Consider the following 16,571-nt stretch of genomic DNA (forward strand, 5'->3'; position numbering starts at 1 on the left):
TTTCATAGAAAGAGGCCTCTTTGGAAATCCATCATGGGTCATATGATCGGTCAATAGGGAAGGGGTCAGTCTGGGTGTGAGGTTTGTTTGCCTGGGTGTCATGTTGACCATCATGGTCTCTTATTCCCTAGAGGCCCTTGTGCCCCCTCTGTCTCCCCACCAACACCAAAGCTACTGGTATGTCCCATTAGGCAGCATTGGTTTCTTCTTCTCCACCATCTTCTTTCCTCTCACCCTCTTTCCTCTCCACCAGTGGCTGGAGCCACTGGTATAACTTATGTAATAAGATAGGATTAGAAATAGTTTCAGGATGTAATAAGCTTAAAAAGCTTGAAAATTATTGTAATGTATTGTTCATATATTAATAAAATGAGTTGTTTTTATTCCTGTGTCTTTTTATTTCTGTTTTTTATTTTATTCGCATTTTATTTTACGAATTGTAAAGCTAAAAATTGCAAAAGTTCTGGTAAAACATTATTCCGGATTATAAAATCCGGAAACATCTGCAAAATTCTAACAATGTAATCCGGAAAACGAAATCCAGACCAGGGGTAAAATTGGAAGAAAAAAATAGGGCGCGCGAGGAAAGGCATATGGTGGGAAAAGTAATAGTCCTAGCATTAATGTATCAGGTTTTATCAGAACTATATAGTTAAACATGCCCGACCTTGGGGAGTGCAAGGTGCTCTTCCAGGCCGGGCCTCCAAATGTTACGGGTGTCAAACAAAAAATTAAGTCTAATACCCACCCCCCATTTAAATAAAAAAATATATGTTATTTCTTTTTCTTGCTTCAGTACACGTTTGAATGTTTTTTTTAGACTCTAGTTCTGTAACGCCCACACTAAACGTATCTAGAAAGTTTAGCACGTGCATTATCTTTAGTACTGGATACATTAAAATTTACAAAGTAAGACTTTGAATGAATAATTATATACAACAATACGCGTTCGTACAATCAATGAAACAACACTATTAAATCCATGAGAACATCCTGCAGCGGGTACGAACGAGTCCTTGCTGATTATCCATTCGGCCATAAGCTTGCCACATCCTACTAAACCAACCTGCTGACCTGAAACAAATAAGGATTGGGATGAGACATAATGTCTCAGTGAGTTCTACCTAATCCTAGGCTATAGGTAACCTCGGGGAAGACCTAGGGTCACCACGTGTCTACAATACAACCTATCAGTTGATTATACGTGTGTGGAGCATTCTTACCTAGACGGTAGTGCATACTAGGACCATCATAAGGTTTTTGCATAACATGGGTTACAAGTCTTGTCATCTTCTACATGTCATGGCGGTTAAGGGAACCTAAGACCGCTACTTAGGATATGATAATCGCTTCGTAACCTAAACATAGATCATTCATGACATGGTCGTAAACTGGACGATCAGGGAGATATTAGGACCGTCGACAGTTCATCTTCATAGTCTTGCCTTGATACATAAGCTTACACATACTTCATAGTCTAACATAAACATATCATATCATAATTCACAACCATTCATTATGTTAGAGGTTAGCGTTGAACAAACAATATTATCTGAGTTCATTTTACGGAGTGTATCGGGTGGAGTAACCCCGAGTACAATCCCATACATAACCGATGAATTCCTAGCTAAGGTACATCGGACTCCCTCAGTGTCGTGCGGGCCTTCCTTGCGGAGCGTAACCCGTCCCCATAACGTGAACCTCTCGTATCCCCCTTGGCGTGGATAACGGAAAGACACGACACCTACATCTTACTTATAGTCTTGTTCATAATCATATACACACATAAGGATTTACCTATTACTCGCTTGTTTACCACGGGTCCGTGACCTACCCGACTAATGGTAAAATACTTACTTGCTCATTCTTAATCATACATACTTATACATAATGTACTTAGGTTACATGATAACTTACTAGTTCTCGACTACCTATGTCGAGGCTCTATGCTTTCTCCCATACTTAGAGTTAATCCTACCCTCATCATGGATCATATCGTAACATCTCGTGTGTCATTCGTCATCGAAGTTGTCAATGTTGTTCATGCATTTCATTCTTAATATCTTAAGGTATAATGTGCAATGACTACTTGAAATTGAGGGGTTTTTAAAGTTATAAGAGATTGCAAGGAAAAGCCTCGTCGAAACCACTGCACCACAGGAAGTTTTCAAAAAGTGATGTGCTGTGGAATCTCGCGCAAGCGAGATGCCAAGCGAAATTTCAGTTTGTTTCGACGTTGATTTCGCTTAAGCGAGATTCTTCTCGCTTAAGCGAAGTTCATTAGTACCAAACTTGCAGAATTCGTGTTTTTGACTTCTAAACCTCAAAATTGAGTTTCCAATGCACACAAGACACACAGGACATATAGAAAACAGCTTAGGACAAATGCATGACAACAAACAACACAATTTCAATGATTAATGGCAAAAGGGGTACTATTTCTCCTAACTCATATACTAACATAATTCATGTTTTCTCACAAGAAATTACACAACCCAAAGGTAGGATAAGCTATCTAAGAACTCACATAACATGTTTCCTATAATTGCTTCAGCTCCAAGCTCACCAAAGCCAAACCCTAGCTCTTGATTTGATGAAGGAAGATGAACTAATGACTGAACCTTGTTTCCATCTCCATTAAGGGTAGAATTGAGCTAGCATGCAACATGATTCTTGAAGGAAGATCTTGAAATGGATTGAAGGAGACATAGGGGTAAGGAGGGAGATTATCTAGAGAGAGGGAGTAGCAAAATTCTGCCTTCTTAATTCTACAGAGAGAAGTGTTAATGAATAATGAACATTTTAGATCATAAGCCACTTATATAGGCTCCTCGTGCAAGTACCTTATTGCCCTTCCATCTTAACGCGCTCAACTTGATACTGATAATTGACCATGCGTGTAATTACTGACATTGCATCCTAAAAATATTCCTCGCCATAAGTGAAACTCATGAACACTTGTCCTCTGATACGTCTGGATGGTAATATTCCAATAATCGTCGAGTGGGATATTACAAGTTCTCCTTTCTGTACATAAATTTGATACTATCAAACCACCCCAATTTGTAAAATCACTTAATCAGTTAATTTGGAAAGCTATTTCATTGAAATAATCACAACAATCATTTTTTTTCCGCATAAACCATTTGTTTTCCCTTCCCACAACGAAGGAGTGATAAATCCAAACGACATTGTTAGGTAAATTTCACCTCTCTTTCACTTATTTTTTTTTATTTCGTTTCATGTTTAGAAGTTCTTATTCTGATTTTTTTAATGAAGTTTAGCTACACAAAAAAATTACGTTTTTATTTTACTAAGGGCCTATTTTAAAAAGAGAGTCGAGCCTCCTATTTCATAGGAACGACCCTGTAGTTAAACGTGTTTTGATGAGAATAATAGTAGGATGTACGACCTCTTGAGAGTTTTTGTGTTGCATTTCTTTTTATTTAGACAAAAAAAATGAAATATCATAAAATGGTAGGAAAAATTTATGGAAAATAATTTAAATTCTCACCCGAAACTAGAGACATGGTTCTTTTTTTTTTTGTGGTGGCCGGAGTTTGAACCCTTCATCAATTTAGACTTTAAAACAATATTTCAAAATTTGGTTCGAAAAAAACTTGATTGGGTCATTAACTCGGTAAAATTGAGGGTTTATTGGTCTAACCCAAATACAAATCCAAAAATATTGTTTACGGAAATACAGTACATGATAAAAAATTGATTCTCTCATGTCACATGAGAGTTGTGTGCATTCTCAATCTTTTTTTTTTTTTGAACTAGTGTGTAATCCATGTCGTTGATTTGGTAGGATAAAGAAAAAAAATTAAAAAATAAATAAATAGATTTAAGGATGGAGGTCTCTCTAATTAAGAAAACAGATATGATAAAGTTCCCAAAAAAATTATAGCGAATTTTTCCCGATACTTGTGGCTAGTTGATACCAAAAAAAAAATTGACACCACTACCTCCTTTATTCCACCAAATCAGGATTGTTCACCAATACATTCTATACATATATGCATTCTTAAATTTTCACGACATATTTCATTCGCGTTCTTTAGCACGGCTCTTAAGAAAATACTAGAGAACAAAACACGAGAAAAACTCGCCTAGTGATACTAAATGCACGACAGAAACAACTTGCACATTTTTTAAGCAAAATTGCTATGTAAAAGCAAATATGACAACCAAAACATCTTAACTATGTTGCAAGTGCATAACACCGTAAACTTTTCTACAATATATTTCCTATCATCATTTACATAATTTTAGACTTCATACCTTCACATTGTGAGCCATCATCACGCTTCAACATCCGCCATGTAAGAATTAGTTGTTGCAGGTTTGATCTTCGACACCCCAAATCTAAAACTTCTACAATGTAATAAATTAATATTCAAATTTTGATTGAGAATTCACGTTTAGTATTTTTTCTTAAATATTATTAACTTTGGTAAAAAAAAAATATCTATTGAAAGCAAAAAGAAAAGGACATGCTAGCTAACCATAATGTAATTCACACCGAACTACGATTTTCTAAATATTCTTCCAAAATTATTGATCTACAAACACAAACTCTAAACATTAAACCCTAAACATAATGAACTTGTTGTGTAAAAGAATTTTGAATAATATTTTTAAGCAAAACACATAATGAACTTGTTGTGTAAAAGAATTTTGAATAATATTTTTAAGCAAAATTTGAATAACTTATTTATATTTATCTTATCATAAAATTAGTTATATAAATATTTGAGTTTATCTTATGATACAAATATAATCTATAAAAGAAAGTATAAACTGTTTTAAGTTTGTTTTTAATAATTTTTATAACTTGTCAAAAAAATAATTTTTATAAAAAAATCAATTTAAATATTTAATAAAACTCGCGAAAAATCCATTTTGTGAATGAGACATGTAGCGATATATCTATTTTGATGGGACGAAGAAACACAGCTGTTAGGTGTTGATATCCATGTATCAAATGACCCTACACTTGCCATTTGCATAATGTAAAAAAGAAAATATGTTAATGATCATTTCAAATTTGATTATGTTTTCGCTGCTTGTCAACCCTTTCCTCATTTGATTTCCTTTTTTTTTTTTTTTTTTTATCTTTTTAAATGATATCTCTATTTATTTTTACAAATGGAGAGGATCGTTATTTATTTTCGGCGTAATTGGCATACCTAATTGTGTATAATTTGGCTGAAAATTCATCTTCATGGTGAATAAATGGAGAATATAAAATTCGACATATCACATTTTTTCTACCATCAAAGATATGCCCACAGAGACATTTAATTGCGTGTTTGGGTGAGTTTTTCATAAACAATAATATTAGATGAACTTATTTTTTTTTTAAATTAAATTTAGTGAGTGAACTGATTTATGATTAGATATTTTTACTCCGAAGAATGAGTTTGATGTAGAACCTTAAATGTAATTTTTTTTTAATTTAAAGCATTTTTTTAGTTTCAATCAAACATAGATTTAGAGGCAAAATCAAATTTTCCTACCAATGATCAAACGCGTGTATTTTTTTACTGAAACAATATTTGACATGAGGATCAATTTCGATACTTAAACAAACTAATGTATTTATTTCTTTACTTATGGAAAATTAATAAGGTTAGCGAAAAACGTTCCAATTCTAATTTTAGTCTCCAACAATACCTCATTATCTCTGATGGAAAGAACCCATCAAACTTGAGTTACAATCCTCTCTATTTATGTCTAAACCCAAAACAAGCGAATAGCCTGTTGCTGAGTCTAATCTCAAACTTGATCAGGCCAAGTTTTGTTTAAACATTCTTCTGGGCCATGCTTCCTATGATCGTATCTTTTCTCAATGTTTTACAATTAATACAATGACATTATTAACCCTATTGCCACAGCCATTGCATTTAAATTTAAATGCTATACAAAGCCAATCCATTTATGCTCTCGTAAAATAACCTTTTATCCATGTCACACAAATGCACTGTAATGAATAAGTGGACCAACACTAAACAGACTTTATTTGAACTCAACTAGTTCATAGTATATTATTACATATGATTGAACCCCAAAATTTACTGGTGCATCATGCAAGCTAAAAGAGAAATGTTTGAGAATATACAACCCTTCATGCAAGGCTAATAACTGCTAGTAAACCTAAATAAACTGCAATCTCTCTTCATGATAGAATGTCCAGTTGATGGTCCCATTTCGGCACAAACAAAAGATTTCTCATCTAACTACGTTCCAAATGTGTATCAGTTGGATTCCATATCTAGAGTTTAAATAGCACGATACAACATGAAAACAGAATATTTCTCACCTACTACGTTCCAAATGTATAACAGTACCATTCCGTATCTTTAGAGTTTAAATTGTGCACTACAATATGTATATATCACGACGAGATGAGGTGAAGATTGGCATATCTGTAAATCTAAACACTGAAGCCTGAAATTTTCAGCAGTTGCCACATGAACCCCACGAACCTTTCAAGCATTGTCAGTACAAAAATATCATTAACGGCACGAATTGAATATTTGACCCCTCATTGCATCAATTGGCATGTGCTCATGTGTGTAACGCTCGGGACCAAAATAAACTCCCATTCTATCTAAAAGTGCAGTGGCTTCGTCCCTACCATATCTTGAAGCATAAAGTCTCAGGTATTCGATGTCCTAAATAGAGGTAAAGAGGAAATCTAAGATCAGAGTATATAAAAGAAAAACTATTTACAACTTATACCAGCTAATGCCATGAAAACAGAGCTTCATACAAGAAACGTATACCAGCTAATGCCATGAAAACAGCTTCATACAAGAAACGTAGATGCAAACCATGTAAAATTATAAAAAAAATAAAAAAAAAATAAAAATATCGAACTCTACCATTAGCATTTACATTAAGATCAGTAGTTCGTCAAGATACATATTTGTTGATAATAATTTTGCAATATTTTGAGGGGTGAAAATAATTACTCTTACCTGTAAGCCACTGAGTAGGCGCTCTAGTCTAAGAGAAGCCACCGGTTGATTAGTTGAGAATACCTCACCAGGGTAGTACAGAACTCCATCACCGGGAGGAAGGCCGTGCCTGAATTTTATCTGTCACAAAAATATATCAATTGTAGGAAAATAACAATACAATATCCCAAGTTCTGACAGGTCCATGAACTTCCAACGTAAGATAACATAAACAAGCTACACAATCACCTCTGCACTGGCTACAGTTGCCTTCTCATAGCAGTTGGCACCCCAATACAAAAATCCTGTGCCACCCTCTTTCCACACACGCCACATGACAGCACGATGTTGAGTTCCTCGCATTCCAAGATGCCAATTTGGATGAGGATCTGATGGTCCCATACAGACATATGTCCACCATTCCTGTAACAAAAGCACATCCCTGTAATGAGCGAATAAAACTAGGCAACAGCAAAATAGTAATACACATTCTACTCCCTACGTCCCTAATTGTAAGACCATTTACAAAAAAAGTTTTGTCATTAAATATAAGACTATCTACTAATTTCTAGATGCATTTATTACTCTTTTTCCCAGTATACCCCTTATTAATACTATCAATGTATCTTGGAATATGTTAACATTAAATATGTTTATGCACAAAGAGTAATTTGGTAATAGTCATATGCATTTGTGACAAATTTACTACTCCTACAACTTTCTTAATACCCATAATTTTTGTACAGTAGTCCTATAAAAAGGGACCGAGGGAGTATTGTAAATCACTAGTTATTTGTCAGATCTATATGATTTTTAGATTCTACATAGAAACAAAAAAATGGAATTCTAGCATTTAATGAATAAATATTCACAGCGCAACAGCAGGGACAGATGTATGTTCAAGCATTTGTGAGCTTGTGCCTACACAGTTTTTAAAAACCTTTTTTTTAGCAGTATAATGTATCATTAATTGACAATTTGATCACATGGCCCACACTTATCACAGATCATTTTTCTCTTCGCCCACACCTATTATCATATTTATCTCAAATCCTTTTTTGATAATATGAATTGGATGTGAAATCGAATGAGAGATGACTGGTTAAATGACTGTTTGGTTGTTTATATGGATATTTTTATTGATTTTGAGAATGAGAAAATCATTCAATGTTTCTAGAATATAAAACATCGTAGAGGACAATTATGATGGGTATTTATGCTTTTGAAAGTGAAATGTAACATATATATAATGCTATAAATTTCTAATATATGATGCCCCCACTATTCAAAACGCCTGGATCCGTCACTGCGCAACAGGCCAATTACTTTAGCATTAGTACACCCACTCAAATTGATTTTCGATTTTAACCTGTTGTTGGTGAAATATCACCATAATTATCGGGCGGAAAAAGTCTTTGCCAGGAAATATGTTAAAATGCATCAATGTAATAATGTTGGTTGTTAGCTCAAGAAATACAAAACTCGTATACCTTACAAGACCTTACTATCTGTTTTAATATATTATGTTCAACATCATTGTAGAGGAAAAAGCAAATATCCATCAACTCGGAAGAAAGTAAGAGCACAAACCAAATTACAGATGAGAAAAAGACAATGAACTTATATAACATTACCTCGCCATTCTCTGGTTGTAATTCAGCAGTAATATCCTTGACCAGATCCTCTCGATTCCCCAAGACCCATTCACTGTAAAAACAAGTTCTTAGCATGCTTAATGGAAAAAAAAAAAAAAAAAAAACTTCTGATATTCTTGGTTCCCACTTTTATTTTCACCATTGTACAATTTATTTCTTCCACAGGCACAATAAATAAGACTTACGAAACAAGTCCATCAAAATATCCAAAATGACACTGGTTCAGCCAACTAACTGAAGTTCAAGTTACTCTTTCAAGTTTATATTGAATAATAGCATTTGGGTATGAAAGTGAACCACAAATGAGAGCTTTAAAAGTATAGATGACAGGCAACAAAATCCGAGAAGGGGCACTTTTCGACCTCTGTGAGGCATAAAACCTCTCACCCAAACAAAACCAATTTAGATGATAAATTCATTCAACAATAATGAGAAAGATGATAAATTCATTCAACAATAATGAGAAAGATACAGTATCTAACATTCTAACTGCTTTTGGAAAAAAATTGAATAGAAAATGAAGTACCACCGACTACATACCAAGACTCTGAAAAGCGCTTCACAAAACAAATCATATAAATTGATATTTTGGAAATTGTTTCACCATAAATGGAGTCTCACTAAATAAGTAGATTTCAGGAACATCTCACCCGCAACTAGAAATTGCATCACCAGAGTTCAGAAAGGACAAATGAGGAGAAAAAGAATAATAAATTGACATACTGACAATCATAAGTTCAAATCACAAATGTACTCTGTTTAAATTGCAAAAAGATCTTAATATGCAAGTCCCACAGCATCCAGGAAAACCAATAAAATAAACCTAATAACTGTCAAAAAAATCCCCAAAAATATATAACGAAACACTTGAAGCAAACAAAACAGTGAATAGGTGGAAGTTATATGATAAATATAAAATGTCCTCTACTCTTGATAGAGATACATTCAATATAAAGTAATACCTCGTGCAATAAATTTGATTATGAGGACGCAGAAAACTTGGAACTTTTACAAAAGCCTCAAATGGAGTTGGTGCAAGAGGTGCATCGTTTGGCCCTGCATAGAACAAACACACAATAAGATACACTCAGAAAAAAGAAGAAACAACTACATAAGATAAAAATGAAAGTACTGGCTGGAGAACGCTGAGACAAATTTTGAATTGATGGAGTCGTCTAAGAATATGCAAGTGAATTGAAGAAGCAAGTCTTACAATTATCGGAGACATAAAACAAAATCAATAATCAACGAAGCAAAATCGTGATTGACTATTATATAAATACTGAAATATAGATACAGATTGTGCTGCATTTTCTCCTGGTACATGAGAACTTTATATCGTCAACACCAAGATTTCCTCATATGCACTGTCAAGTTTAATCTAAACACGTACTTTGCCAACCAAGAAGATTTAGTGACACGTAAAACAATAAGTCCCAAGGATGCTTCAGCAAATGTTTACCATTCTACATCTCATTGTAAGGTTTCATTTGTTAAAAATTGTAAAATATGGTTTTCCAATATAATAAATAAAAGATTGAAGATAAATTTAGCAGAAAGAATCTGCAGTCATATCCTCAGCAAAACTATTATTCATAAAGTAATTTAGGAAAACCAAAGATGGGAAAGTTTAGCAGAAATAAACTGCAGCCATTTCCCTGGCAAAACTATTCTTTGATTGAACAACAATAATAATGAATGAAAGAAAACCTGGATGATACCATTTTCAAAGATGGAAAAATTTAGAAGAAAGAAAGAAACTGCAGTCATATCCCCATCAAAACTATTCTTTGATCAAATAACAGTAATTATGAATGGACGATACCCGTTTCAGCAATCCGATCAATTAATATTTAAGAATAAAATTACAACCAGCTGTTACAACCATGTGAAATATTTTCGATCATTCCAAAATGTTAATATGCCAAACAAAACAAAGGCATTACCAGTATGAGAAACAACTTAAATGACATTAAAATGAATAAACTATCATCAATTATATGTATAAGACAAGACAGTCGAAGTTAAATTAGAATAATTTATTATATAGATAAACGTACCACAATAGTATGTAGTTAAAATACGAGCATCTGGAGCATAAGCATGAATGTCACTGGCCATGTTGCGAACAGAATCATATTGCTCCAAATTTAGTGGCTGGACAAAATTAGAAAGAAAATTAGCTCATCAGGATCATAATGAACTGGACCAGGTTCAAAGTTATGGCAATGTATCCTCTCATGTGAAAAATGCATGCTAACCTATTTCTTATATATAAATGTTCATAAATATTGATAAGACCCACTTATTTAGTGTTTGGGAAGAGAGAGATAGACAAAATTCTGACATGATTTGTCATGCAATTAATCAATAATTACTACAAAAGTCGCTTGGCTGATTGTTTTTTTAGCAGCAATATTCAATCCAAAGTTAGGATAAAGGTGGATAACTTAACTATGACATCATCCTAGGGTAGATTTATTAGTAATTCTAGCCCACGTGTTTGTACCTCATCCCACAAGTAAAAGTAAGCTTTTCTCCAGTGGTTCTTGGTTCTCAATATCTCAACTTGTTTCTGCAAGTAATCCTTCGCCGCATCATTACTGTGGCACATCAACAGGTGGGTTGAATTTCATCAGTTCTCATTCCAAATATACCTGACAGAAGCGAACGGGGACAACTGACTGTATACCCGGAGACTACTTGTTTATATGGTACAGCATATGCTGCCAACCGTGGGTCTGAAAAATATTCATCTGATTTTGGGTGATCCGCTACAATGACAAGAGGGAAATATTCAGCAATGCTATTATTTCTTGAGGTAGCAACTCTGTCAAACCTATTGCCTCAAAAATATACCTGGCCATGGACACGTGTATGTCAATACACGCATACCATCAGCCCATTTGCAAAAATAGGGGCTGATTCTATATTGAAGAAGCCATTTGAAATGTTGATCCAATGCCTCATACCACTCAGCTGTCCCATGTTTAACTCCAAAGCGATCCTCAATCACAGTATCGGATATCTAGTGAAGAATAAAGGAAACAACGAAACGGGCAAACAAATAAACCGTATTTCGCAAAGATATAGACCAAAAGTGCACGGTGAATGAAAAATGCAAAATAAGCATTGATAAGTAAACAAGTGACAATCTCATATCAGTCATCCCCAGAGTTTGTTTGTATTGCAAACTGACTGCATTCGGGATGCACCAATTAAAATTGGTTTGTCACACCATAAGTTACCGTCATTAGATTGGTAAAAGAATTCATCAAGATGAAACTCTTATTACCGATATAATGGTTTGAATGTATGGTATCATGCACCATTTAAGAATAAATGCACATTCAATGTCACTTGTATATTAACTAGTAAGCAGAGATATGTAGCATCTAATAACCAAACTGAGATAGTATAAATACCAGTAATATTTTTTCAAGAGTTACAAAAAATAAATAAAACAAAATAAAGTAAAATGAGTTTGTTTATGTGACATTTTATATGGGTCAAGGATACGCCAAATACAGCAGGAAGGGAAGGAGTTTCGGGAAGTACAAATTCCCAGACAGTGAGATTTAACTTCAGTCGTAGAGAGAGATTTGAAATGGCATCCTCTTCCATTACATCTGCTGACCCATTTTCTGAAGAGAATTCAGAAAATGATGGCGACAAAAGAATCCTTCTTAAGGACATAGTTGTAGATTTCACCCTTTCAACCTAAAAATTAGATGATTGGATGAAAAAACCATAATAAACCCAAAATTAAAAATAGTACCAGAATGACACACAATGACTGAAAATAAAACCTACCACTTCATCTAATGGTTTTCCATCGATTGGATCAACAATGTCAAGGCACTCCTTAAGCTCCTTATACAATTGACGTTTCTCAACCTTGCTTGAACTTTGAACAGAAGATCTGTATAATGGTTGAAGTTGACAAAGAAAGGTTATGAACTAAAATTTGTAACACAAAATCGGAAACAAAAAAGTTGTTAAAAGAAAAAGGCTCACTCTGCATCTGTTTTTGTAGCAGTAATAAGAATTTCTCCTTCATATTGTCCTGGAGGTTGATCACTTGGAACATCAACAGAAATCCAAAGAGCGGTAGTCTCCCTAAATAATATCAATGGAGTGAAAAATAATTAATCATCAAGCATCTTGTGCAGACGGCACAAGAAGAAAAACTAATATAAATACTAATCAAACAATCAGACGTGTACCCTGGAAATAGGTTTATTTGACCAACTGGAAGATCAAGAGGAACAAGCGCGTCAGGTACACCTAAAATGGGCACCACCCGCCGCAACAGTAGAGACTTCCCAACAATCAGTCTGCCAACATTGGGGTCAGCAACTCGGTCTAAATCAAGATAAATCAAACATCTCTTTTGTACTATAAAGAAAACGCCAACCTGTCTCCTGAAGAAGAGGATAGGTCGCTGCACTGAACCTGCACAGTCCCAGCAACACTAGAACTACCCCATGAAACTTTTGGTCGAATAGCTACTTGCACACTCTCCCTCTCATTTCTAGCTGCCAGCAGATTTATCTACAACATAAAGCAAAAACTCTGGTGTCAAGCGAAAAAACTACATATTTTACTTTCACAATGCATAATAATATAGTATCCTGGTTTAATTTTGTAACCACGATTAAAAAAATTGTCACCAAAAAATAGTTTAATTTTGATTGTCGTTCAATATAAAAAGTTTTATAACCAAGTAATTGGGCTCACGTGTAATTTTGTGAATATGGTCAAAATCAATTAACAAGTAATTAATTATCACAAAAGGTAAATTGTATAGAAATAATATTTCAACCAACACCCATGCAGTCTGTATTTATAAATAACAAACATTGCTAACACCATGCTTACAGAAAACATGAAATTACGTATATATTATATGGTATAAATATCAAATCATAAGAGCATCTTTAAATTAGTAGAAAAAAAGAATATAAGATAAAAATACTAACAGGCTCCAAATGTCTAGGCATTTCTTGAGCTCCAATGTTCGCTGTGCTTGGCATGCACCATACATGCACTAAATCCCTAGTTGGGATTTCTGTAGGGTCAATTGGTCCTTTGAGGTGAATCAAATCATGTGTTCCACCATCATTCCACCCGTATGATGTACCGCCACCAGCAACACCTTCAACTGGTGGCACAACCACTTCTTGTGGTGGATTTCCTGGATGACGCAGATAAATTTAAGAAACACCTTAGTAAAGAGTCATTTCAAGATCAATTTATTATACGACATTTTCCCAAAAAAATAACTGTCTCCTACATTCCAATAAATCAAAATTCCTCAAAACAAAATAAAAAAGATACTACAAACTTAAATACTACAATTTTAAATATGACTTACTTATACACTTCACTTCTATAATTACCTCATTTAACTAGAAGGAGCACAACAATTAGTCAATTGACATGACCCAGGCTATGTTGGATAAGCACTTATGTTTAAGCTATTTCAATGACAAGAGATCAATTGATCTCTTTACTACAAGCTATAAGCTACTTTCATAAGATATCTTGGAGAGCTTTATGAAGATAAGCTTAAACCAGCTTATAAACGAGTCATAAGCTGTTTTCATAAATTCTTCGCTATAGTCTAATGAGTGCTTGGTGCTTGTGGCAATAGATAAGCTCAAATATCAAAGACATTAAACCCTCAATCACATAAATTTTAAGTTTAAGTTTCTTTCATCACACAGCGGTTTAAATATAACTAACTCAACACTAAAATTTATCGTGGATCACATGGATTTTCATACATAAACCCTTACAATTCAGAAACATCATTATATACAACATTAAAATTCATTCAATAACCGTCATAGATCGTTAAGGCCTCTAAGGCCATAAAATAATAAGAAATGAAAGCAAAAAACGCGGAATCTGTATGATTACTACGAAATTGAAGTTAGAGAAACGAAAATTCAAAAGAGGTGAAACCAGCTAACATTTCTTTGTTAGATTGAAATTTGAAAACTAATAAGAGACCGTAAATTGCGAAAACGGAAGAGAATAATTGAAGAAATGGCACGATGGATGTGAGGGTGAGAGTAGAAGGAGAACTGACCGGAGTTGTCCATATCGGAGACGGAGAAATTACAGGTGATCGCGTTTTAGTTTGGGAGTATGTTGGAAATTCTAATATAGTAAGAAGGAAGGTGAAGGAACAAGAGCGAAGTGAAGTTACAATCCTTATATAGCAACAGCTCATGCTTTAAGGCTCAAGCTGTCTTTCCCCTTTATCAATTTGGACAATTTGTTACTCACTTTTCAATTAATTACTTTTTTCTAATAGTACCATTAATTATTATTATTCACACAAGTACTTTAATTTATAATAATGACAAATGCACCAATAGCTAACGAGGCTATTTTAGTAAAAGTATCATATTTTTGGACAACATTATTTCATTCCTTAATCTGTGTACAATTGGCTAAAGCGACACTCATTTTGAAACTGAGAGAATATATTTTTTTGGGTTAATTAAGTTTTTGGTCCATATAAATATCTGTAGTTTTGTTTTTAATCCCTATAAAAATAAATCACACTTTTTAGTCCCTATAAAAATTTTCGTTAGTGTTTTTAGTCCTTGTTAAATTAAAATTTGTTTAATTATGCTTAAAATTTTAAATTTTTTAATGATTTTTTACATACTTGTTTAAAACATTAAAACGTTCTGCCGCAATAAGTTAGCTCAAAATTTTATTTTTAAGTCCAAATTTTCGTTACTTTTATCTTGAATTTTTGGCGTTTTAAAAAAATTATATTTAATTCATTACATGTTAAAAAATTCTAATTTTTTATAAAAGAAATTATTATAATGTTCTTAACATGTCTGTTAAAAATCATTTAAGAACATAAAAGTTTAAGTACAATTAAACAAATTTTAATTTAACAGGGACCAACACATATTTTTAGTCCTTGTAAAATTAAAATTTGCTTAATTGTGCTTAAACTTTTAAATTTTTAACATATTTATTTAGAATATTATACAAAGTTCCTCCGCAAAAAAGTAACTCAAAATTTTATTATAAGGTTCAAATTTTCATTAATATAATTTTGAAATTTTGGCTTTTAGAAAAATTCATATTTAATTCATTACATGTTAAAAAAACTAAAAGATTTTATAAAAGAGTGTCTTACGATGTTATGAACATGTCTGTAAAAAATCTTTCAAAAATTTAGAAGTTTAAGCATAATTAAACAAAATTTAATTTAACAGGGACTAAAAAGTGTGATTTGTTTTTATAGGGACTAAAAACAAAATTGCATATATTTATAGGGACCAACAACTTAATTAACCCTATTTTTTATTTTTTTTAATTAAGTAAATGGTCCCTATAAATATTCAGAATTTCATTGTTAGTCCCTACAAAATAAAATCGCACTTTTTATTCCCTGTAAAAAATTTCGTCAGCATTTTTAGTCCCTGTAAAATTTTCCATCAACATTTTCAGTCATTGTAAAAATTTTACGTCAACATTTCCAGTCCCTAAAATGCTAAAGGAAAATATCACATGGACTAAAAAGTGTGATTTTTTCGTCAGCATTTTTAGTCCCTGTAAAATTTTCCATCAACATTTTCAGTCATTGTAAAAATTTTACGTCAACATTTCCAGTCCCTAAAATGCTAAAGGAAAATATCACATGGACTAAAAAGTGTGATTTTATTTTGTAGAGACTAAAAACAAAATTATGAATATTTATAGGGATCATTTACTTAATTAACCCTTTTTTTTATAGATTGCAATTTTCTTTATTACTCTCTCGGTCCTAAATGAAGTGAGTTATTTACTTGTTTCACACGTAACAAGAAGAATGCATAAGTAAAAGAGAGATAAAGAGGTTTTAAGTGTTTTTGTTAAATATCAATGCATTTTCCATTGTCATAAATGTAAAGTGAAATATATTGAGCTGGGG

The 16,571-nt window shown here is 33.1% G+C and overlaps 1 protein-coding gene across 2 annotated transcripts; it reads right to left on the reverse strand.

Moving 5' to 3' along the window:
• Positions 1–5,991: 5,991 nt before the first annotated feature.
• LOC146942859 (alpha-1,6-mannosyl-glycoprotein 2-beta-N-acetylglucosaminyltransferase) lies at positions 5,992–14,818 on the reverse strand. Of its 2 annotated transcripts, XM_085756933.1 has the most exons (16): positions 14,718–14,818; positions 13,603–13,817; positions 13,038–13,174; positions 12,847–12,957; positions 12,638–12,739; positions 12,434–12,542; positions 12,140–12,340; positions 11,480–11,648; positions 11,313–11,394; positions 11,130–11,223; positions 10,681–10,777; positions 9,583–9,676; positions 8,600–8,672; positions 7,215–7,388; positions 6,987–7,106; positions 5,992–6,680 (listed from the first exon to the last, which is right to left on the reverse strand). In XM_085756933.1, the coding sequence occupies exons 1-16, from the start codon at positions 14,728–14,730 to the stop codon at positions 6,522–6,524; spliced, it is 1,950 nt and encodes a 649-aa protein (XP_085613059.1). In that variant the 5' UTR covers positions 14,731–14,818; the 3' UTR covers positions 5,992–6,521. The 2 variants fall into 2 exon arrangements, with proteins under 2 accessions (XP_085613059.1, XP_085613060.1); XM_085756934.1 differs by lacking the exon at positions 12,140–12,340.
• Between the last annotated feature and the right edge of the window lie 1,753 nt (positions 14,819–16,571).

Source organism: Medicago sativa, chromosome 3, assembly GCF_051527215.1.
Source record: "Medicago sativa cultivar Bolivia chromosome 3, Bolivia_mono, whole genome shotgun sequence".
Lineage (NCBI taxonomy): Eukaryota > Viridiplantae > Streptophyta > Magnoliopsida > Fabales > Fabaceae > Medicago > Medicago sativa.